This window comes from Physcomitrium patens, chromosome 11, assembly GCF_059467195.1.
Source record: "Physcomitrium patens ecotype Gransden chromosome 11, ASM5946719v1, whole genome shotgun sequence".
In the NCBI taxonomy this organism is placed as follows: domain Eukaryota; kingdom Viridiplantae; phylum Streptophyta; class Bryopsida; order Funariales; family Funariaceae; genus Physcomitrium; species Physcomitrium patens.
In genome coordinates, this window is record NC_143420.1 from 9,366,718 (window position 1) to 9,393,269 (window position 26,552).

The 26,552-nt window shown below is 31.6% G+C and overlaps 1 protein-coding gene across 5 annotated transcripts; it reads left to right on the forward strand.

Moving 5' to 3' along the window:
- Positions 1 to 18,835: 18,835 nt before the first annotated feature.
- On the forward strand, positions 18,836 to 23,795 carry LOC112288411 (E3 ubiquitin-protein ligase AIP2). Of its 5 annotated transcripts, none has more exons than XM_073537136.2 (4): positions 18,836 to 22,010; positions 22,136 to 22,345; positions 22,473 to 22,602; positions 22,779 to 23,795. In XM_073537136.2, the coding sequence occupies exons 1-4, from the start codon at positions 21,981 to 21,983 to the stop codon at positions 23,012 to 23,014; spliced, it is 606 nt and encodes a 201-aa protein (XP_073393237.1). In that variant the 5' UTR covers positions 18,836 to 21,980; the 3' UTR covers positions 23,015 to 23,795. The 5 variants fall into 5 exon arrangements, with proteins under 5 accessions (XP_073393237.1, XP_073393236.1, XP_024388312.1 ...); XM_073537135.2 differs by having other exon boundaries at positions 18,836 to 21,525; positions 22,033 to 22,345; XM_024532544.3 differs by having other exon boundaries at positions 18,836 to 21,525.
- Positions 23,796 to 26,552: the final 2,757 nt, after the last annotated feature.

A 26,552-nucleotide genomic window follows, 5' to 3' on the forward strand; every position in this document is an offset into this window, starting at 1 on the left:
CAATAGCAATTAGTCTTGATATTATGCCAAAGTAATTATATCTTCTTGCCTACATAGAATTGAGGTTGTTCTTTCTAATAAACATTTGTATTGATCTTTTATTATTCTTGAACTTTCTTTTATTATGCCTTCATTACAATTTATCAAATCTTTTGCCAAAAAAAGGTATTAATTGAATAGAAGAGTATACTTAATTATTATATGCAAACTTTGCTAATGGCAACAGAATTGTTTAATCATCTTGATAATAATTAATAATATAACTTAAATACTCCTCTTAAACTTCATTCATCTATTTTATCTGCCCATCAATTTGAAGATGAAAAGCTGAAGAGAGATTTATATCCATCTTTAGAATCTTTAAAAGGATTTTTTAAAATCTTAATATAAATTGAATCCTCCTATCTAATATAATATTCTTAGGCAATCCATAATAGCAATAAATATTGTCAAGAAAAAGCTTAGTCATTTTTTTACCTATGATAGATTTTGTACATGGTACAAAATAAGCCATCTTGGTAAAATGATCAACTATTATAAATGTAGAATCATAAAAAATTAAAATTAAAAGATCCATAATAAAATCTATAGAAATGGTGTTGTATTGTAATTATTTTCAATATGTAAAAATCAACTAAAATATATAATATATTTATAATTCTTGATGTATATTAGAATGATTAGTAAGTTAATTTAAAGAAAGTTGAGGTAAAAAAAATTATCTTAAGGTTTACTTATATTGATTATAATATTTAAATCATGTAAGATTTAGATATTTAATATAAAATTTAAGAAAAAGATTGGGACTCAAAGATGAAGATCCAAACTTCTAAGAAACTTATTTGAAGGGATGAAAGTAAGATATGGATGGATGAAAGAAAAAGATAAAAATCTTCATCTCAATTGATCAAATGCCATGCCTAATAGGCATTCAACAAGTTGTCTGTAACTATAATAAGGATTTTGGCAACTTCAAAAGAAGCATTTGAGAATTAGAAATAAGGATAGTAAGGTTTAAGATTTTATCTATTATTTGTAAGCAAAGTTTAGAAGATTTGGAGTTAGGATGATGAAGTTATAGCCGTTTGAGAATAAGATAACTTTTCAAGACATACTATTGATCTTTTGAAGATATAAGGAATTTATGACAAATTTTGGAAATTAAGAGATACAACCACAAGGGTGATTTTAAGATCTACTTTTTTTGTGAAAGAATTTCTATATTTAGAGTTTATATGAAGGAGTTATAGGGCATTGAAACCACACATATAATTCAAATGTATTAAGTAAGTTGTTTTGTTGATAGTAATAGTTGGAGCCATATTTTGAGTTTCTACATGAATTTTTAATTCAATTTTTTTAAAAGTGTGTGTTATTAGATTAAAAAGCTATATATCAAAATTTTATGGTATTTGAGTACTTAATTTGTAAGATATGTAAATTACACATGGATATATGTAAGCAAGGATTTGAAGCTACTATTAGGATTTTGGCAATATTCCAAGATCTATAATTAATTTGTGATTAAAATTTGTTGTAGTAGTTTTTAAAAATACATTACTACTTAAAGTAAAATTATGGTTTGTTTGGATAGTCCAATCATGAGATAAGAGCTATTGAAGTTTGAGAAAAAATTAACTTAAGGATATACAAGGTTATATAATATTTTTATCACATTTTTAATTATCTTTGATACTTTGGGCTTATGTATTAATATAATTATTCTTATAAAAACAATTTTATATCTAAAATTAGTATTCTTTTTATCTTAAGACTTAATTGACCAATTAATGACAATCACAAGCCTAGTGCTTTCTTAAGACAAATTTTTTCTATGCTAACAATAAAAGATTATAATTGTGTTGGAATAAGTAATGGCTCAAGAAGTCCATAAGGTTAATAGTAAGGAGTTTTAGATCTTGAAAAAATATCACATGATTGTACAAAGTCTTTGACTGTCTTCTATATTTGAGGCCATAAAAAAACTCTTGATATTAGCTCCAAAGTCTTATTGTATCTAAAATGTTTGACTCTTCAAAATTCATGAAGAGCTTGAAGAACATGTAATTGTACTCCACCTACTAAAATATATAATTGTCTCTTAAACTAGAGTAGGTTGTTATTGAACTTGAATTTGGAAGTATCATGAAATTTAGAAGAATTATTCTTGATATCATTGACAATAGAATTAAAGGACATACTTGATTGAATTTGCTTGACAAAGGTTGAATCAATAATCAATATTGATTTTATTCCTTGAAGGTGAAAATCTTCTATCTTCAAGAAAAGCATTCTTTGTTGATCAAAAGATACATTTTGTTCTTTGTTGCAAGATTAGAATGTCTATAAAGGGTGTCCAATAAAAATTATTGATTTTTAGGTCAATAAATAATCTAGAAATCAAATCTTAATAAAGACATCTTCCAACAAGCTTGGTGACAATTCAAAATATGTATCAATATAAAATACTCAAGGTTCTTTTGATCCATATACATACTGGCTAGACTCAAGGCGTCTTTCAATTAATGACTCTATTCTTAAAATGAATCTAGAATTGCAAAGAATTTTTTGTTGTAGATCTCATAATTGATCTTGGCTGTTGAAATTTTTTTGGAGTAGAAAGCTACTATATAGAACTAGTTATCTGCTCCTATTTATAATAATACTGCATCCAAGGCAAAGTCTAATATATCTGATTCTATGAAAAATATTTTGAAGAAGTCAACACAATATAAGATTGGTGTAATTTTTTTTTTTCTTTTTTTTTTTTTTTTTTAAACATCAAATAATACTTTGGCTTCTTTACACCATTGAAGTTTGTCTTTATAAGTCAAACTTATAAGTAGAGCTACAACTTGAAAAAAAAATTGAATGAAGATTTGATAGTAATTGACAAAGTTCAAAAAGAATTGTGCATCTAATATTATTTTTGGAATCTTCCAATCTATGATAGTCTAGACTTTCTTCAAATCTAGCATTAGTCCTTTATTAGAAATGATGTATCTTAAGAAGTCAAATTGAATAGTGTGAAATATACACTTTTCTAATTTGGCATATAATCTTGTATATTTAAGTTTTTGTAATACACAACAAATATGAACTTCATATTTTTATGTATTTTTAGAATAAAGTAAGATATCATCTAAATTACAGTCTGTAAAATCATCAAGAAATTCACAAAAGATATCATTTTTTAAATGTTAAAAAATAACTAGTACATTTTTGAGTACAAAAGACATAACATTATATTCAAAATGTCCATACATACTTCAAAACATAATTTTCTATTCATCTCTTTTTTTAATGTATACCAAATTATAAACTCCTTATAGATCTATTTTTGTATAGATCTTTACTTGATTGAGTTGATCAAAAAGTCATGAAATTAAAGATAGAGGATACTTATTTTTGATAATGATCTTGTTGAATTATTGATAGTCCACAAATATTCGAAGAAATCAATTTTTTTCTTTACAAATAAGATACGAGCCCTAGCTAGAGATTTAGAATGGTTTATAAAATTCTTAACCAAATTATCATCAATGTACTCCTTGAATGTAGCCAACTTATTTTGTGATAGGCTATAGATTGGTTGAAATGGTCGTTAAGATCTTTCTTGAAGATCAATGGAACAATTATAAAGATGATGCTCTGAAAGAATATCTACATTTTCTTTTCAAAAACGTCTTAGAAATCTTGATATTAGCTAAGAATATTACTTGATATCTTTCTACTATCAAAAATAGATGTGGAATGTATAAAAAAAGATGACCCTTCTTTTGTGGCATGTATAAAAGCTCTTGTACTTACTAGTAACAATTTGGATGTACTAGACTTATATATTTTTACTTGACTAATGGAATTTTTTATTAAAATATCAAAAAAAATTGAGATGAAAAGAAATCTAATCTATCTTAGGATTATATTTTTGCAATCAAGATAATTTTAAAGTAATTAGATTTGATAGAGATCTCATTACATTAAATATTACTATGCTATTATGATCTTTAATTGCTACATTTAAAGGAATAATCTTATACATAACATCTTCAAAAGATAGCAAATGATCATCTATGACTTCTAAATCTACAAGTTTAGTTTTCTTAACTAACAATATGTCTTATTTTTTGACAAAATATTTGTCTATAAAATAAGCTGAGGCTTTTCAATCTAATAAAGTTGAGATTTTGTGATTTTTTGGTCTTAAATAAATTTCTATCATAAAATAAGGTAAGAGGTCTAAAGAGAGAATATGATGTTTACAAGGAGTTATGCAAGATTTCAACCACACAATTCCTATTGTAGCTGAAAAAACTTATTTTATGATACATTGTCTTCTTTGTTAACTATGCTTTTTAATTGAAGTTTTTCAAATAATCAATTTTTTTTAAGCAATAAATTTTTCTAAAGATTTTGCTATTAGCATTTTCAATGATTAATCTTTGACATTATCTTTCAATCTATATAAAAATTATTTGATAAGGGCTTTGTAATTTCAGTCCATGTCGCAAGCAAAGATTTGGAATTCAATAGCAAATATGGTGGCTAATTATGATTCTTGTTGTAAACATAAAAGCTTGGTCTCTACTACTCTTTCTTGTAAACACTTCTAAGAATGAATTCAAATCATGAAAGAATTGCAAATCTTTTTTTATTAAAAATACAAAACAAGAGAGAACACTTTTTGATAGAAGTACACTTATGAATCTAACTTAAGTAAATCCATTGAGATATTGGAGGGAATGCAACCTTAAATAGAGCTTGACTTGTTACAAAAATCTTCAAAATTTTGATCTTCTTCTATTAAACTTCTCAAGCATACTAATCCTTATCTTTGTTATACTTACAGAAGCAAAATTTCTTAGATTTGGTTATGAAGTCAATCTATTTGTTTCTTTCAATTCTACAAATTCTTGATAAAGGCTCTAAACTTCTTCTATAGGCATAAGAATAGTATCTCTATGATTCTTATTGGAAATACATGAGATTTCTACTCATAGAATATTGACAAGTTCATGAAGATCTCTAATAGTTGCAAATCTATTCTCACTTCCTCTGAGAGTAGCATCCATAATCTTTTCTTCTATAGACAATTCAAACAAATTCAAAAAGTTAAATTAAAGGAGGATAATCTATAATCTCTAATATTAAATAAAAATTTCTATAAAAGAGAATAATTCACTCTCTTTAAGAAAAAAATTTGTGATAGAAAACAAGATTGTTTGTTTAAAGGTAAGTAATGTGCAACCTTCAAATACAACAATAGAAGTGGAATAATCTACTCACTTTTAAAACAAGAAAGAAATAGTAAATTAGCACTCTTGTCAAATGGTCAAGGACATGAATCTTAAAGAAAGAAATTCTTAATACACTCTTGTATCACTCAAAAGTACTAAAAAGTCACTCAAAGTTGATATGATATTAAACTAGAATCACTATTATCAAAGATAAGAAGATTAGAAAGTCTTGAAACAAGACTAAAGATTAGAAAGGCATTGACAAGAGTGAAGAAGGCTTTTTCTTCCCTCCATATATATTCTTAATTAGTAATGATATAAAAATTAATTGTACAAAAAACTTTGATTATTGATGACTTGCTTAGAAAGTTTAGAGATGTTGTAATATACCAAAATTAATTAATGAAGAGATAAATAATAATTATTTTTGAATTATTTTTTATTTTTATATATTAATAAGAATAAAAGATATAAAAAGATAATTCAATTAAAACTTTTTGGATGTTCTGTGTTAATTTAAGTTGTTATATATGGACATAATTGATGTGCATATTGTAATTTGAGATATACTTGTAGTATAAGTTATATATATATATATATATATATATATATATATAGCTTATTTTTTAAAAATATATAAATTATAATTGTAATATATATATATATATATATATATATATATATGGTATAATTAATATCAAAAAGATGATTATTTACAGTAAAAAATATTTTTTTTAGATTTTAAATCATTAAAAATTTATTTATAAAAAATATTATTTATTTATTTATTTATTTCTTTATTTCTAATCATTCTTAAAGAATTTTAAAGATGTGGAAGTTACTTAGTTACAACTTTGGAAGGACTTCAAGAAAGACTATAAATATTTTGATAATAAACATTTGAATATTTTAAACATAACGAATCAAATTTAGATTTATTTTGGATATTTTTTATTTAATTTTTATTTAATTTTTAATATATATATATATATATATATATCATCATCATCATCATTTATATATGTATGTATATTACTATTATATATGTATATATATATATATATATAGAAATTATATATTTTATATAATTGGCTTTTAATATATATGTCTATATATAATTTGCATATTCTTGGTAATTTAAGATGTAATATTAAAAAATTTCATGTTCAAGGTACAGGCAAAGTCTAAAAATAACATTGTCCATCCATTATGTGTAGAAAGAGATCTTATAAGATGGTAGTTAAGACTAGAAATTGTGTAGCTGTACTAGCATTGAGCTATCATAGTTAAAATATTAGGTTCCAAGACAAGATATTAAATAAAGATGTTATTTTACCATAAAATTTTTATTAAAATTTTTAATAGACCTATTTCAATAAATTGCAAAAAATTACATGAATATGTCAAAGGATATACATGAAACTATGTCTTAATTTTTTTAAATATTCTATTATTGATTAGAATATTAGAATTTCCAAACCAACCATTTTTAGTTTAAATATTAAAATTATGTATAGAATATAACAAAAATACTTATTAATTAAAATATTGTGATTGAAAACTTTGAAAGAAATCAACTTTTGATACATTGAGTTTACTGATTGTAAAATAATTAGATCTTTTGATTTCTTATATAATACATTGTAATTTATAAGTGCTAGTATAATAACCTAAAAAAATGTAATTCATCTTTAAGACTTTATAATTATTAATAGAATTTATTTTTGATAATTTAATTTTTTTTATAAATATTAAGATAATACTTTAACATACATATATACTTATTAAATATATCATCAAAAAAATATTAAATTAAAATAGTGGTCTTATGAATAAATATTTTTTATATTTATTTTTATATTTATTGATTGCTTTTAACTCATTAAATTTATTTTTTGGAGTAATTTTTCTTTCTTTTGTCTTATTATTTTTTAAATAAAATATAATTATTTAAAAATATTGATCTATGAACAAAGTTTATTTTTGCAAATAATATATATATATATATATATATATATATATATATATATATATTTTTTTTTATTATGTATATCTCTACTTCATAAATGAGATGTGAGCCAAAATTAAAAAAAAATTAAAATATTTGAATACCATCTACATAATAAGAACGCTTAAGAAGACAAGTGGTGGCTCTCATTCATTGTATGGATGGGCCTTTGTTTTCATCAAAAAGAGATTCATGTTTTGTGGAGTTCAGAACCCATTCTACAATTCATCCCTATATTTTACAATTGATTGGGGAGTTTTATAAATTGAAGTAGTGATTTTTAATGGTTGCATAGATGGATCTTCATTTTTATCAAAAAAGTTGTCATTTTTGAAGTTCACAAGGCATTCCATAGGGTGTTTAGTAAATGATAAAGGCATTCTTTTGGATGTATTACAATTGATCATGGCATTTCACAAGGCATTCTATGTTGCTAGTGATAGCATCGGAGTGGTAGGAAGGAGATTTAGTAGAATAAAAGCAAGACAATGCTCATAATTTTGATGTGAGTGAATCAATTTTGATTGGATTTATAATACATTTTTATGATTCTAGTTGTATTTGAAGCTGTATTAGATTTTGATTTTCATTGGATTTTGAAAGCTCATCTAAAAATGTTATCTACAAAGGATTTTGATTATATTGTTTCAAGTATAGACACTTGATCTCCTTAATCATGTACTTGAATCTACCTTGTAGTGTGTATAGTTATTATTTTAATGATCAATATTATGTTAAACTTTTACTTTGTGATCTTAATTTTTAGATGTATGTATAGTTTCTTTGATCTTCTACAATATTCAACATTACTTCTCCATTGTTGGTTTGCTCCTAATGATTCTTTTTGATTCTTTTCATGGAAGAAGTTTCTATTATAGAATCAAACCTCATTTTTTCATAATCTTTACAAGCTTTTTTAATGGAATTTGTTTGTGCATGAGCTGCATGTTATGGCATGATAGTGAAGTTTTAGATGTTTATGTGATTTATGAAAAAGTTCAGTTCTAGAGAGATAAAAGAATAATAATACATAATCAAGGAAGTGATTAGAAAATGTATCAATTCAATTGATTGTATCATGTATGTAAAATTGATAGCAAGCAGTGTTAAGAGGAGCATGTTAAAGTATTGTAAAGAGACTCTATTGTAACTTCATCAAGTGAGTGTGATTGGTGGTACAAACTCCTTTTCTCCCTTTTTATCCAATTTTTTAAATTTTTTTAGATGTTTTGTGCTACATGTAACTGAGGAGCAACTTGCAGCTCTCTTCATCTGAGAACAAGCAATGTGGATACCCATTTTGAATAATGTAAAATCCTTTTCTATGAATAAAATTTATAATTAAAATTTACAATCAAGTGAGTGCAATTGTAGATGCAGAATGATTCAAAGAATAACATTGGGAGCTCATGTATTTATTTTTTTTATACTAGCATATAAAAGAAACAAGATTGCAAGTGAATAAAAAGCTAGTGATAATACCTTTGAATATAACTTCTAGAATAGTGTTATGTGCCACATTTACTTCAGCAAGTTATTATATTTGTGCAAATAAAAATTTATATATAAATTATTCCATAGTTTACTGAAAATTTATGGCAATCACAATATCAAGTTTGTAACTATTTTTTTAGCACAATAAATTATTTATATATATATATATATATATATATATATATATATATATATATATATATATAAGAATTATTGATTGTGAGAATGTGTTTTTGAACCATTTTGATTTTTTTTCATTGTATTTTTAGTATAAGATTAGCTTAATTATTCTCATATGCTACAACATTTAAAATTTTCTTTACAAATATGTTATAAGAAAAAATATACAATTTAAATAAATTTTATGAAATGAATTGTTATTGATAATTTTAATTTTTAATTCTAAGATAAATTATTTTAATTACAATAGGTAGTTGACTTTAAAGAAAAAATCAAGTAAATATTTTCAATAGTATTTTGTAATAATATCAAAAGATACAATGTAATAAATAAAATCAAAATCAATAAATATATATATATATATATATATATGATAATTTATTTAATTTCTAGCCACATATTATATTTTTAAAATTACTTTAATTCATATTTTAAATTATTTAATAATCACCATTATAAATTTACTTATTATAGTATTAATATTATATTATTTGATTAATTTATTTACATTTTTTTCATTTGTGAAGCTTGTATGTGCTATACCATGACTTGATTTCCCATTCACGTAAATATTTTAAACACAATTTGTCTATTTTTACTTATCATCTCTACTTACAACAACAATAACACCCAATATAACATTATGTCAAAAGTTGGATATAAGTTTATTAATTAATATGTTTTTAGATCATTAATAATAATAAATTATTTATTGACAATATGTAAACAAATAAATAAAGTAGATTGAATTGTTTTACATGTGCAATTAATTGTAAATTAGGTTCATGACCTGATTGTAAAAGATAAATTATTCTCTATAATATTTCCTTGATCTATCAATTTTCTTTGTTTTTATATTAATTTAGAATTAGTTTTGAAGAACTTGAATGCAAAATCTCCTACTAATGTATAAGGTAAAATTCTTAAAAGCTAAGGTCTTAATATCAACAAACTAAACTTTGTGGAAATTTGTGTCAGAAATCCATGACAATGGCAATGGTTCAACTAGTACCATGTAAAATGAAGTAACTCAAACATACAGCAATGTAAAACATTTTGTACATATAGTAATTTCATTCATGAGAACAGTAAAATTAATTTGGATTTTTACAATTTATGTAAAGTTCCAAGATTTTTTACTTTATTTTTTTTGAAGGATAGCATAAATTTCAATGGTTATTTTTCCAAATAATATTTGGATATGCTACATACCACATGACTTCTACATGACTTAAATTGACTAATAAGCATGCTTCTATACTTAAGATGCATTTAACAACCTAATATTTAATTCCAATATTAAAAAAATAAATTAAATTAAAATTTAATTTTTATGTTTTTGGCAGCCAAATAAAAATAAATAAAAATAAATAGTTTTTTAAGAAAATATTTTTTTTCTTTACAAAAAAAAATGTGCAACATGTTTTTTCATAAAACATTCATAATCTTTCTTTCAATCCAATTTATTTTTTAAAGCAAATAAAAGAAAAAAATCATAAAAATAAAAAGGCATATTATTAGTTAGTTGTCTACAAGGAAGTCATATAGGGTGTAGCAATATTAATTAGGAATGTAATGTTAATAATTCTCTAAAATTATTATATCTTATATAAAAAAAATTATAAATTTTTCTAACTATATGAATCAATCATTAAGATATTTTTCTATATAAAGATTTTGTTCCACAAAGTATACAATAATCAAATGGTTGGATAAATGTCTTGATTTTCTTGTACATCCTTTTCAACTTCCATAATCCTAAATTTAGCTTAAATAGTATCCTACTAATTCCTTAAAAAAACCTTCAAATCGACACTTACACATGAAATTAGGTGGTGCCTTCCAATTTTTACTGTATTCAAATTGCTTCCACCACCATTTGTTTTTGTTTTTTTTTTTTTTAATTAATAATGTCTCTATCATGCCAATGCCCTAGCTAGCCCTATTCCAAGTTTTGTTTTGCACCAACATAAACTCAGTCAACTGAAGACATCTTGTTGGTTATATTCTTAATTCTATTTTTTCTTTCAGAAACCAAGTTTTCGAAACCAAGAAAATTTAAGAAGAAAGTAAATAAATTATTCACACACTATTCTAAACTGCGGTTCCTGATAGACCAACCAGTGGCCGCACGCTTGGGAAACTCTAGACAGCTTTCGCAGCGACAACCGCATTCATTGTCTAGCAAAACCCTGAAACGGCGAAGGTACGCAGAATTCACATATATCACGAGCTCCTGAAATTGAGCTTCATGAGCTCGACGTTGTCATGCGAGTATCAATCACTTGCGCTTTCTCTCCTTGAAGTGTTCCGAAAATAGCAACGATACGGGTAAGATTTGATACGACCCATATGCGGAGTGAATCTACATTTCCTGTAATAGCAAGATTGTCTTGGGGGACAGAAAACACCACAGCAGATTCTTAGACGAAGCCGCAGCCTGAGGTAGAGCAGACCCCACAGACAGGCCGGCATCTTGCTTAATTAGTCTTGCTCTCAGTTACCTCCTCCAATCCTTGCAAATTATTGCTACAATGACCTGGTGCTGGCGCTGCGTTCCCAATGCTACAAATCCTAGCTTGGGCCACACTGCCACAAGGACTCCTCGGCGGGGGCCTCCTTGGAGCTGGACCGGCCTCTGAAGTGTCGACAGGCGCTGGATTGACCTCAATTAAAAACTCTACTGGCATTGAGATGGGCACGACTCCATTTCATAGCGGTTTCACCGCTAGTGCCACAAAATGTTGCACCTAAAGACTTCTCCTGAACAGTATTGATTGGAGGTTAACTTCACCTGCTGGTGTGTCTTATCCACTGGGGTCATCGTGTGTTTGTAGAGGTTTCCAGTGTGTGGATCCACGTGAATCTTTAGCGTAATAAAGTCTTGAAGAACCCAAAGTTCACAAAGTTTACCTTCGATAATACGAAACTGGAAGTTGCATCTTTGAAAAGAATGTCCATGTTTTTGTACCGTTTGTACTTGGGTCCACACAGTTCTACGAATGCAAGGTCACCCTGTGGCCACCACTTTTCAGGACTTGCGAATATGACCTTGTTGAACAAAACTCTCAATTGTGCACAACCGTGTGAGAATACCTCATGGATGAACAACTTTTCAACCCGGCTTTTACTATTAAAAAAAGAGCGGAGAGTATGAGAAGCCATGCATGGCTGTCATCTATTTTGTAAAGATAGGTGTATTTTTCATTTTCAACGATCAAAAACGTTATCAAAATTAAATTCAAAAACACATATTCAAGTCCTTCAGTTGGTGACAAGTTTGCATGAAATCATATAAAGTGTGCATGGAGTTTGCATTTATATTACATAAAGTATGCATGGAGTTGGCATTTATATTACATAAAGTATGCATGAGGTTTACATGTCTTCAAATTAAGAATAACATACAAAAGAAATGCAATGTCTTCAAAGCTATATGTGTTTCTAAGTTCACATTGGGATCATTAAAAACTGAAGGAAGTAACATATCAATTCACTAGGATGAGCTTGATATTATATCTGTAGTATAGAAAATTTTAATTCATACCATTCATTTAATGAATTTCATTACTATACATAATATAATTGACATTATGGGGATTGTGGTCACTTTTGTAATCACTTTTGCTTTTATTGATTGCAGTATTTACTGAAATTTACAATCTAATCCTCTAAGCTGAAAAAACTTTAACTTCAATTCAAAAATAGTTCTACCAAACTATCTCCAAACTCTAAAACAAAAAAGAAAAAGGAAATCATAACTTCATACATCATATCATAGAAATAATAGAAATTCATATTACCAAGTTCCTTCGCTAAATTCACAAGTTTCTGATTGTGTAACAGAAGACATCACAAATAGAGGGGACAGTAAATGGTCCCCATCCTGGTACCACCTGATTACTGTACATCCATTGCAGGAAGTAGTGCCACAAAGTGATATGCTGCTGATGCACCTGATGAGCAAGCAAGCAAGGAAGCCATGGACAAAATTTGATTCACAAAGGGGGGCTGCCCAGGGGCAGTAGTGTAGCATTGCCCCATATAGTCTGCAGAGCTTGTGAGGCAGGGGGGGGTGGTGCCCCATGCTCACTTCCCAGCCCCAAGTCTCATCTCTTGTGCCCTACTGCTGCTGCCTTCCACTGCCCCTCCAACTGTGATGCCCTTGTTTGCACTGGATCTGGCAAAATGGTTCTGATTCCACACAGCCCTGGACACATGCCCTGTTCCCTCTGAGGCTTGTCTCTCAACATTAATTTATTGCCACCATGCCAAAAGACAGGTGTATAATGCACCTAAAGAGAAAATTCGTATAAACATTAGAATTTTGTCCAACTCTTTGTGCACAATGTCTACTTAACAAATCAGTATTTCTTCAACTGTAAACCCTTTTAAAAAAAAAAACAAAAAAACAGTAATAAATGAGATGCACAAAGAAAATACTTTTGGAATGAGGCTTTTTACTGTGTTATGATATCTCCAAATCCAATGTTCATTGCATGAACTATCAATAGACATTCCACCATTTGTTTTTTTCCTTCTTCCTCCTTTCTTTCCTTTCCGAAAGGGTGGCAAAGCAAGTGATTGCGTCAATATCCTCCATCATCCACAAATTTGCCATAAAGATGGCGATGTTGTGAATGAGCATGAAAGCATTGGTTTCCTTTTGTGCAAAAAGATGGCTTGGTAACACAATCCATATTTAATGTTGCAAGGGAAAGTGGACATTGCTGTCTCTCTTATATTCTCACAATCTCTGACAGGCATAGTTATGATTTGATTGGTCCACCACTACAGAAAACAGTCATTGGCTTGCACTTTGTGTTTGTGATGTTTGGCAGCCATCCATGGCTTTACGTTTAATTCTCCTTTTTTGGCTCACTTTGGTCTTGTTACTTTTTTCATTCACTTTATTTTTGTTACTTTTGGGAACTGAAAAGGCATTGGGAAGATCGGGGTGTACTTTTCTGCTGACCAATGGGAGGGCCCTGAACTTTGGAGTCTTTTTGGCTGAATTTGTCCAGTTGAAAGCCACATGGATTTTTGCAATGCTTTTGGAACACACCCACTTTTTTGTTGCTGTCCAAAAGATTTTTGGAGGACTGACATGGAAGTGTGTGAATCATGAACCCAAAGTCTCCAAGGAAATCATCAAAGGATAAAGGCTAGCCTCCACAACATTCTCACCCCCCTCTACATTCTTGTGCCTTTTTTTGCATCTTCATGTAACTTGGCAACCTCACATTGTGACATGCATTTAAAGCCAAATTCCTCCAGCAATTTGGAAATAGAGGGAAGGATACAGCACACAAAACAAAGAGAGACTTCATTTGGAAAACAAGAGAAAGGCAGGGAATTTATTCTAATGTTTATACGAATTTTCTCTTTAGGTGCATTATACACCTGTCTTTTGGCATGGTGGCAATAAATTAATGTTGAGAGACAAGCCTCAGAGGGAACAGGGCATGTGTCCAGGGCTTTGTGGAATCAATTGTGTGTCTAGTATACAAGAAGAGAAAGGGAGAGGATAAACAATTCCTCTCCACTACATTCCAAATACTGTAGCTATAGTATTTATTGTAGACTACAGTAAATATTGTGGAGAGCGCCAGCTACATTTTATGCTATCAATACAGACTATATGGGGCAATGCTACACTACTACCCTTGGGCAGCCCCCTTTGTGACAATTGTTCATACAAGCTGGATTTGACATATTAGTTGAGTTTTTTTAATTATATATATTTCTGCTTCTATTTCTATTTAATTTTTTGTTAGTATTTCAAAGAAAGTTTTTGTAAGTACTGTAAGCATCATGGGCATGGTTTTTCTACTACAGAAGAAATTATTGTAAATTTCTGTGGGTTATACAATGAACAAAAGCAACATGACATTGTTTGATTTATGTAGGAAGCACTTGTTTGTTTGTGTGTGTTAATTGTGTTGTTAACAGTAATTAAGTCGTTTACTACAATTTTTCATGATTCATATGTGAACCTGAAACACACATTGCCTTAGAGACATTTCATTTCTTTTGAGTTTTATTTTGGAAGTTTGAATTGCAGTTGAGCATTCAAAATTTTCATTTGAATATAAGCTACTTAATCATTAGTGAATATATTTTTTTCACAAGTCTTTCTATTGGGTTCTTAAATCAGCACAAACTATTAGAAGTTGTACAGCAAATTTGAAAGCAGAATTCTAAAAATGAAGACATGCTAGACTTGAGGTGTTTCCAAACAATTCTTTATAAGTGTGAAAAAAAAGTAGGAAAGTTTTTTTTTTAAATAAATAAATAAACAAATAAATGATATTTTACATTCTTAATTCATTGGGAATTTCATTTATATATGTGAATAAAATAAAATAAAAAATGATGATCCTACAAAATTAAAAAACTAATGGATAGATTTAAATGAAGAAAAACCTATTCAATAAAACTAATAATGGAAAATAAATTCTTTGAAATAATTCTAAATTTGAATGTTTCAAAAATAAGGTAATGTTCAATAATTCTATAATAATTTTTAATTTTAATTTAATGATGAATCCACAAAATTAAAAATTATGTACAAGACCAAACTTTTTTGTTTTAATGGTACAACTTCCGGTTTCATATTATGAAGAATAAAGTTTGTGATTCATGTATTCTTCAAAACTCCATTTTCCACAAAAAATAATCATGTAATTTTGGAGTTTTTTTTTTTTTTTTTTTTTTTTTTTTTGACTATTATTGAGTTATTGACCACAACTCATGTATTCAAAATAATCGATTAGAGTTAAAAATAACTACAGTCAAAATCACTCTTGAGAATAAATTTCTTTTTACAAAACTGATGATATCTAAATTAAAGTTTTAAATTTTACATGCTAATATTTTCATATATAATTTTATATGTAAAAAAATTCTCATAATATTAACATACCATTACAATTTAGAAGTTTTTTACATACATTATATTAAAATTATATCCTAGAATAATGGGCTGTTTTTAGGTCTTCTAAATCATTGCAAAAATTAATAAAAAAAATAAATATTATATATATATATATATATATTATAATAAAAACATCTTTGCTATAGTAAGGAATATCATTCTTTTTTTGGACTTTAATGTTACAATATTGTATAGTTATTTAACTCTAATTGTTTTTTAATAAACTTGCTTTCAATCCTTTGATTTTGCTACTTTTTTTTGTTGTTTTTTTATTCTTGTAAATACTCCTTGTCATCTTTCTTTTATTCCAATTAAAAAAATGTCTTTACTTCCTTTCTATTCCTTTTATTTTAATGCTAAATTCCTTCACTAGTCCTTTCTCTTACAACTCATAGGTTTGACTATATCCATTTATATTAAATTTTTTATTCATTCAAAATTTTCATCTAAATAGATATTATTACAAAAAATAAAAAATAAAAAAGTTATCTTCTTTATGCACATTAATTATGATCAAAATATAAAAATCAAGTATTTAGTATAATTATAGTGTAATATTTTTTTCTCTTAATGCACAACTCCTAATTGATAATTTCAAGTGCACTTCTATTTATTTTTATGACTTCAATTGTATACAATTCATCCTTTTTAATACATATATATATATATATATATATTAAATAGATATAATATTTTACTAAATTTATCCATCCATCCTAACCATCATGAAAAAAAAAATGACATCCAAATTCATTTCTCTACTACTGGATCCAAAACCAATGAAAATCAACAACATTTATTATGATTGCTATATTCTTCATTTCATAGAGAGGTCAATTTGGTAAAAACCTATGTCTATTTAACATTCTTCTACACACACACACACATACACATATATATATATATATATATATACACACACACATATGTATATGTATATATTTACTTGTTTATTGATAAAAGATTTTTTCACACCCCTAAACTCAAGACAACTTTTAATCAAATTAAAATTCTCCTTGTAAAATTTAAATTCCTATAATTTTTTTAACATTGTATCTCTTTTTATAAAAGTTTTATTTAATTCATGTGATTTAGTTTGTTGGTTCTCTTTTCAAAATAATTTGTTTTTCCTATTTTTTTTGTTTTAATTCTTATCTTATACTATTATCAAAAATTGCAACATAAAATAAAAGCCATCTCTTATTTCAAAGAAATTGTTGTCCTCTTATATTTTTATTTAGCACATATTTAAAAAAATCTTGCTTAATTAACTAATTGTTGTTTATTCACCTCTCAATCAACTTGTCATGCTCAATTGCACATACATAGATTTTTTTACTTTGCAATTTTTTTCTTCCCAATTTAATTGTATATATAAATATATATATAAATATAAATATATATATAAATATAAATATATATATATATAAATATAAATATATATATATATATATATATATATATATATTCATTCATTGCAAATATACACTCACTCAACACCTAAATTCACACCTCATGAAATTGTGCACACATACTTCATACTATTAAACCCATTTTCTTTTTTTAAATAAAAAAAATTAAAAATTGAGAGGAAAAAAAAATATATTTATGCTTATATTTGAAAGTGTCTCCAACCAATATTATATTTTCTTGTCAAATTCTAATTTTTACAATTATTGATATCCTACACAATACCTTATCATCTTTGAAGTTGATAGTGTTTGTAAAATATTTTTACCTAACAATTTCTAAACTGAAGTATTATTTTTATTTATCTCTCTTTTATTACTTTTATACTAATTTATTTAGCTCTCTTTTCATATTATTGTTCTTAAAAAACTCAATTTTGTTACAGCCAATTTTTATCACAAAAAATCCTTATTCAATAATTTTCTAAATATGCAATACATCATTTCTCAATAAAATTTCTTCTTCCTTTTTTACTTTTTAAAAATAAAATAAAATAAATTAAACATGAAAAAGTCATTAGTTCTATGTTGTTTTCATTGAAACAAAGTATGAATTTTTAGGGATAACATAAAAATTGCTCATTCTATAGATACCAACCTACCATCCTTATACACCATTGCAAACCATATGGCAACATATCTTCACTAGGATTTCTTCATAACCATTGCTCTACTACCCAATTACGTGGATGCACCAATTATTTATTGATTTATTCTTTAATTCAATGAAAATATCCAGCAACTATTCATCCTCCCTATACCTCCGAGGGGGGTAGATTCTGCCTTGCCGTGTGGACACTGCGGACGTCGTTCCAGCTTCACGGAGGTCTCTGCCCAGGAGTCCTCGTCGGGTTGTGGCCCAGGCCAGGATTTGTAGCACTGGAAACTTAGCGCCAGCACCAGGTCACGGCGGCAATAATTTGCAAGGATAGGAAGTGTTAACTGAGCGCAAGCCCAATTTAGCAAAGTGCTGGCCTGCCTGTGGGGTCTGCTCCGCTTCAAGCTGCATCTTCGTCTGATGTTGCCTGTGTACGGTGCAGCCGTGCACCTGAATCCCGACTCGACCCCTGAACCGAGCCATCGCCCTTACTCATTCAATTCCTGAGTCTCCACCTCCCTCAAAAGCAGACGAGCTCGTAAAGCCTCGTTCGCCGTTGCCGCGCTTCCTCAAGTTTCATGTGCCCAAGTCCGCTCCCCTCGCGGACTTGCATAAGTAGCTCGTCCCACCTCTCCTCGAACGTGCCTGGCGTGAGTTGACGGTCCTGCCACTCTACCTATGTGTGTGTCATCGGGGTTGTGCTATGAATGTCAAGAGTTCCATCTACTGGGGTGAGGAGGTTTCGAAGTCGTGCCGAACATGACTGGTGCGAGCGTAGATTTCGTCGCTGGTTTTGATGGGAACAACTTCATTTGAAGTGTTGCAACAGTTTGTTGGTGACGTTTGGACAGCGTGCCGTCTCATTTCCTTCCGCTAGTCTATGATGCAGATTCTTCATCTGTTTCGTGTGATGCTTGTGCACGAGTCAGACGAAGGTCTGCATCATAGTCAAGAGGAAGCAAATATGAAATTCAGGAGCAAGTTTGGCCCCAAAGCGAGTAATGCTGACACAATCTCAAGCTCCACCGTTGTCGAGTTGTTTGGGTTCAAACCCACTCCGTTGATAGGCTCGGCGATCTGGGTCCGCCAAAAGCTGCAGTGCGTTGTCTTGCATTCGACAACACGGCAAACTGATTGAGGTTGCCACCATGTATCACAATGATTGGATCGAAACACACGAGTTCAGGTGGGCAGCAAACACTGCAATTGTGCGGAAGATTGAACTCTCTTCTGCGACTCATCTGTGCAATCCAGCGAGCTACCGGTACATCGGTTCATAAACGTATAATAATCACAGGCACAGCTCTTGCGCTGAATATGAATTGCAATTCGCCGACACATAGTGCAACTGGGCTCAGACGTCGATGCCAAACAACTCCGGTGACGTTGCTTGAATGTCCCTCACGAGTTTCACTTGCGACGCTGCAGTAGTGAGAAGGGAGCTCGTGCATTGCTATACATCAAAGATGCTAACACGATTACACAGTGATTGTTGCTATGCTTTACATCGAACCACGTGAAGAACCCTGCCACTTCAGAGACCTGCCACATGATACTCGTCATACTTCCGCAGGCCGGACTAACCACAGGGTGAAGCGGAGCTGTGGAGAGCCGAGGATGCTGTCAACATGGATGTCATCCAGTTTAATATATCTCCAGGGAACTGGGCGAACGTATGGTCGGACATTTTTCTTCTGCAGAACGCCACCATGGCCGATGTGCCCTACGGAAGCTCCCCATTGACCATGGTGGTTCTGACGTCGATGTGCTCTCGGCACCAGATTCGCGCAGGCTGACCTTGGGAACACCTCTCCAATATCTGCTTGCAATCTTCACGGCTTGAGCCTTCGCAAATCCCCCGGACGCTTGCAAGATTAAGTCGCGATCGAACACAGCGCATCCCGGGTTTACATCGAAAACAAAACCCTATGCAGTCACCCGCAAGAGCGCGTAAGACTCCGTTTTGTGCATTGCCTAATACCTTCCTTCCAACGCCCATAGACTACTCAGCCGATGAAGAAGCGGTAAGATGTTTGACTTGTGCGCATCGCAGCAGCCAAGGAGGTGGCACACACGAGGTCCAGCTTCTACGTACATTGCAGGGGCTGAAAGCTCAGAGAGCGTATTGAGATGGAAGTTGCTTCCATTGTGAGCCGAATGATATATCAGCGCCACAAGATCGAAGGGTTCAACGGCTTCCGTTGCGATCGTAAGTTAAGCGAGGATGCTAAGCGGCGTGATAAGAAAATCCGATTGGCCAAGCGGAGATCCACGATGCGAGGTCGCGAAGAGGATGAGCGTGGGAGGGGGAGATTCTCAATGGGCGAAACGAGGCCGAAATGCGAATCAATCTTCTGTCGAAACTGAATTCATCACTTCACAATCTACAACAGAATCTTCTACAAATGGAAAATTGTGCACTATTCCCAAGTAAACAAACGTAAGTGACTCGGCAGACGAGGACTTTGCCTGCAGAGGACTTGCTACGGAGGGTACAGCACATCAGCGCGAAAGCTGGCGGTACAGCGGGGGTATCTTACAGGGCATCGAATTAAAAGATTCGTTATCATTCTTAACGATCGTACCATCTGAATGAGCACTGGTGTAATCTCGATGTGATAGCCCGGTTGTGCGTGGAGTGTCAGCGAGAAAAACGCTATGCCAATCAATGGGTCGTTACGGTCTTTTGGTCTGTACAGTGCACCCAATCTGGGATGCTGATCGCCGTTGAGGTCTTGGATGTGAGCATGTGCACTTTGCGCTGTCCTGGGCTGCAACCTTCCTGACGACCAGGTTCGCAGGAGTACACGTCTGGACTGCGGGACTCGCCGTGTATCTAGTGGCGTCAGGCGGGATCACGCAGCTGGACGAGCTCATGCACTTGCGGGCCTGCATCGGTCTATACCACAAATGCATGGGGGCACTCACCCAGCGGGAAGTGGTTGTCGCAGTCACTACCAATCTGCGCGGCCCCAGCACTTCGGTTTACACCAGCCGGACGGGTGAGCACAAGTATGCTCGGAATGCTTGGAATGGACGCTCAATATCTATCCGCAGATGTAACGCCAGAGCCCGAGGCTGAGCTGGACGCGGAACCACCTGAAGGTCGGTGGGTGGGTGGGTTGATTCCAGCACCGTGCGGGCATTGTAGCTGGATGCACTAGTTGCTCCTCACGTGCTGAACGGTGGTGGTGTGAAGTCGCTGTCCAGATGATGCTTGCCAACAATGAGTCGTGCAGAGTAGTCACCAGATTAGCAAGTGTGTGCCAGGTCGGTGTTAGACAGGATGCAGGCTGAGTTGGAAGTCGGTAGTGGTGGATGCGGCGCGTTGGAAAGAGTGCGATGGATGAGTGAAGTGGATGAGTTGAGAATTGCAACTCATTGTTCGTGTTCGTGTGCGATGCGTTGGACAACTTGAGTGGTGACGTTTGCCGGGCACTGCTTGTTCCAGAGGATGAAGAGTTTGAAGTGGCCGGAGCTATGACAATGGAGGAAGTGGGGCAGGAGATGGAACGTATGAAAATGCGACGTTCACAGGGCGGAGTGCAGCTTTAGAGGAGGAGTTTGTAGGTCACCAGGAAGCCATCCAGGCTACTCTTGAGGTGAACCCTGAAGCATTGGATAACAGAGTGATAGACTAATGTCCCCATGTGGAACGTGGTCAAAGCTCACCATCACGCATTAGTCAGGTTAACCAAGCAGTTGAGAGGTAGTGGATGCGGAGCGGAGTTGGGGTTATTTGCATGTGTAACGTCGAAGAAGGAGTTGGACAACTCTAGGTTGGGGTACAAGAGGAGATAAAGTCTGGAACGTCTGTCACAAAATGGTGGTGTGGTAGGGGTTTGGTTGTCCAGCGGAATGGGTTTTAGAATGTGAGTGCGCAGCATGGGTTTTGGAGGGTGAGGATGCTGTGCTGAGCGAGCGTTTAACCCGTGGAGATGGAAGCGGTGGAATTTGTAGCGACTTTGAGCAGGGCAAAGACGCTTTTTCGTGGTTGGCTGTGGAAGGGCAAAAGCTGTGCAGCTTGTGAGCTCAGTGGTGCTGACAGATTTCGTGAATGGAGACCCAACAGCTGAAACTTGTTAATGTGTGTGTGTGTGTGTGTGGAGGTCATTGATGTTGCAGTTCATGAGAACAAGAACCGTGTGCTGTTCAGAGGCCTATGCTTTACAACGCAACCGTCGAAAATGTTGGGGTTTGTGGGATGTGCAGGAGATTATGGACGTCCGTGGAGGAACAGCAGCTGCTTCCCAAGAAGAGGTTGAGAAACTACTGGCGGTGGTAGTGAGCAAGGCGGGGTTGGCGGGAATGGGAGAAGGCATGCAGTGTCCTGTGTGTCGAGAGGCTTTGGTCGAGGGCGAGACCGTTTCGGAGATGCCGTGCACGCATCCGTATCATCCCGAATGCCTCAAACCGTGGCTGGTCAGCCTCTGCCCTGTCAACCCGATTGTGTCTTCGTGCGTGTGCTTGTGACGTGTTGTTTAGAGAGAGATGAAAAGCTTCGGCCGAATACAGTGCGTGAGCAATGTTTGTGGCGGTGTTTCTGCAGGAGGAGCACAACTCGTGCCCTATGTGCCGGTTAGAGTTACGGACCTATATGGAGGACTACCAGCACAAGAAGCAATCGAAGCAAGAAGCAGAGAAGCAGAGGCGACGGGTTCAGCTGGCACGGAAGCAAGGTGAACAGCCCACAACCTGACGAAAGCATGTTTTGCACATGCGAAGGGGCAATAGTGAAGGATTGATGTCTGAGGGTCACGGTCAAAGTGCACGGATCCAATCCTGAGCTGGAAGCCGAGAGGATTGTCCAATGCATCTAAGGCTACGATTCTTGTTTTGTACACATCTTATGCAGAATCGATGGCAACAGTTCATTTGGGCAGTCCGAACATTCTTTGCATTGGTGCCTGTGCTCCTTGCAAGTCAGGTTGTCATGCAGAAAGTGCATTGCAGAGCAGCATGAGCGAAGGAGTGGAGCTGGATTGGAGGTTGATTTGTGGGGGTGTAGCTGAGGGAAGAGAAGACCGGGGATGCGTGGTGGGGGATTTCAGAGAGAAAGTGCAAAAGTTGGTAGAGAAAGAAGTGGATTGAAGGTGCCACAAGGTGAGTGAGAGTAACATGTGAAGTGTGGAAGGGGAGCATGTATGGGGAGAGGAGCAATTGTAGAGCAGTTTTTGAAGGGCGGTGGTCAAGACTGAAAGTGTCCTGCCTTTTAGATGTGCAGAAGTTGTAAGTCTTATTCCTATCGCATTCTAAGATGTTTTTTTAGATGAACCAGTTTAGTAAACTGTTCGTAAGGCCGGCTTTTTTTCAGAATGAGTTTCTTTCTTTCTTGGTTAACCAGCCTAATTCCATCAAGGAGGGAACTGCTTTACCACTTCGTGTTGTGAGAGTTGCTGAAAAAGAAACTTGTGTCCATATGATTAGAAATACGGGGATTTTAGTAATTGTTTCATTCAGTCAAGATTGTTGTCGAGATGGCGCACAGCCAGCTGTCTCTCTTGTATGCATAGTTATGGCGTCCCTGTCCCCAACCTCAAGCTTTTCAAAGTTGTGTAACATATCTAAGAGATATCAAGTTATGGAAATTGGTAGGGTCAAGTGTGTGAACTCACATTCAACTATTAGTGATTATGAGATGATGTTCAAGGTTATGTTATTTAGTGCAGATGTATCGTTTAGCTCCTGGTTAAGTTCATCACCATTGGCAGTTTCCTTTGTAATAGGTTTGTGAAGAGTAGTTTTTAGCTTGTAACAGTATAAGCTTAGTTCTTCAGCCCCTGGTCATTCATGCACAAACCAAAGGTATATACAACAATCATTTCACTTTCCAAAAGCATTGCCACTAATAACAACCTTTTGTTCACAATAAGTTACCAAGGTTATTGCTCTATAGCTGCTACTTAAAAAAGGAAGATGTTGGCCTTGACAATTTCCTATTTCATTGAAATCTCACATGCAAACTAGCAAGCAACCTTTCCTATGTTGCAATAGAGAAAAGTGAGTATTTCTCCCAAGCCAACACGAACGCTATTACTAATATAGTCATCAAATTCTGACATTTGACAAAAATAATGAATAATGAGGAAATTAGAAAAATCCAATTTCTACAATAGGGAATATATCTAAACATGTCTTTAAATGATTTTTGCTCATGGAGTTTTACTAGCTAAGAATCTATGGTACATATTGTATCCAAAGTGGCTACAAGTACAACACTTCTAGTCAAAGTCAGAAATATGTTATAGGCGAATTAACACCTTCTCTAATAAGAATAAAGTTTGTGTTGTAATTGTATTGATTTATTTCAATTTATCAAATGATAATACCATGTAGGCTTATTTGGTTTTTAGCGCAACAAAAAATATTATTTATCCTATATTATAAATTAATTTTGATATAAAACAAATCAATACAAAATCTTTAAGTAACCAATCAATATCAAATCACTTATTTCATGATAAAAATCATATTTATTTATTTTTTTCTAAAAACTTATTGACTAAAGAGTTTATAACATGCTTCTAACAAAACATAGATCTTGCAATTCTAATAAGTACCTTGCTTACTTCTACCATCCATAATTTAGGTAGATATAGATACTAAGAAAAATCCTCCAACTTTGGATTGAATATTTTGCAAACTAAATGACCTTAAAAGTGGAACTTACCAATGTTGACTTATTTCTAATAAGAATATCATAACCACAACAATCAAATATGATAGATCCACAATTTGTACCATCAATTCGCTAGTATAGTACAAAGATCTTCTAAGTTCCATTATGGTGTAGTGCTTTGATATATTAACAAATGAATTTTTTTTTGATAGTCAACCTTATAGAAGTAAGGTTAATTGAAACTATAGATAACATACTTCTTTAGTAAGAATATCTTTCAAAATGGCTCTAGAATTATTAGTCTTCTTATACCAATAAAGTGCCAAAACAATTTAGATACCTTTAAGATCATGAGGTGCCAATCTTAATAGTTGATGTCAACCAAGTATTTGAAGCTAACTTAATATAGAATTAGAATTCAATCCTTAGCCACTCAAAGAACATAATCTCCATGAAACTTATAAAAGGATCATTGATTTAATTCAACTTGAATGAATTGTATAACATGAAACAAAAAAAAAATATATTTTTTCTTTTAGCATAGTTAAAAGAGTTGTGCCTCTCTAATTATTATAATCAATTGATTTCATTAGTTTTAAGCTATAAAAGAATTAAAAGTACAAAATTTGGGATTTAAGTGCTCAAAATCTAAACAAACAACTTTAATTAAGAGTTAGCTTTTATATACTTAAGATTACACCATGATATATCAAAATTCAAATGGAGCAAGGATTTATGAATGAATATTACTATTTTTTTTTCTTATTTAAACATTTAAAAGAGATTTTAGGATCTTTCATGAATAATAGAGTCTTATGGATTATTCTATAAAACATTTTGAGCAATCAAACTAGTATTTTAAACCATGATGTAGTCAATAAATATTAAAAAAGAAATAAGCTTTGTCCTAATATAATTGATTTAATGTCCTAAAATACTCTTTGGTTTTTTTGGTGGATAGTAGAATTATTAAAGAAATTCGAAGATGATTCTTTAAATTATTTTCTTTAAATTATTAAAAGTTGGTGGCAAGAAATGAAACTTGCACCTAAACATTCTTTAAAGCACTTTCTATAAGGTTTTTATAAAGACTCTTTAAAAAAGATTCTAAATTATCTTCAAGAATATTATAAATCCAGACCAATATGCCTTCTTTTTCTTTAAAAATATTTTAGCTAACACCTTAATTATTCAATTTTTTTTTTATTAGGCCAAGAAATCAGATCAACATCTTTTGCTATTAAACTTCAAGTTTTCAAAGGCTTTTCATAAGGTCTCTTAGTATTTCATGTTAGTATATTAACTAAAAATTTATTGTACTTTATCTCAAGGGAGGAAATTCTATAAATTCTATGTTATTTAAATTCTTTTTAAATGGTGATATTGAATGCTAAGAGACCTTGTCAAAATTAATTTCAAGCACTTTGTAAAACTAATTTTTCTATCAAGAAATTTTTATAGAAAAATAGACAATGCTTCATATATACAAAGGTAACTCAAAAAATATATTATAAATTCTAAAAAGAAGACCACTTAGAAATGATAGATTCAAAAGAAATATTAATTATTTTTTTAATTAATAATTTAATTAGAGCTTTTTGTCTAAAACACTCAAACCTTCAAATATTCTTATGCAATATGCTTAAGACGGTCTCTATGAGTCATTGAAAAAGCTCACTTGTAGTTTTTGAACAAAAAATGCACTTATAATGCCAAAAATTATACTTTTTAGATAAATTAGTTTAAAAAATCCTAGATGAGGTCAATTTTGAGAGAAGAGAATATGAACATTGGATTCATAAGTAGAGGCGAAATTTTACATAATTTAGATGTATTTTTTGCTATTGGTAGTAAGTAAGAATTAAATAAGGCCACTATTCAAAAACTTGATGATATTTTTACTAATGGTAAATTAGTATTTTTTTAAAGCTAAAAAATCAATAATATTAAGTTTAGAATTTAGTTATGGTATAAGAGATTAAATTACATATAATCTTTTAAGAAGTACTA

Coding starts and splice junctions, on each gene's coding strand:
- LOC112288411 (XM_024532543.3), top strand. CDS start 22,040: ATGTTGCAGTTCATGAGAACAAGAACCGTGTGCTGTTCAGAGGCCTAT. Junction 22,346..22,472: donor AATGCCTCAAACCGTGGCTG/GTCAGCCTCTGC, acceptor GTGTTTCTGCAG/GAGGAGCACAACTCGTGCCC. Junction 22,603..22,778: donor TCAGCTGGCACGGAAGCAAG/GTGAACAGCCCA, acceptor CATCTTATGCAG/AATCGATGGCAACAGTTCAT.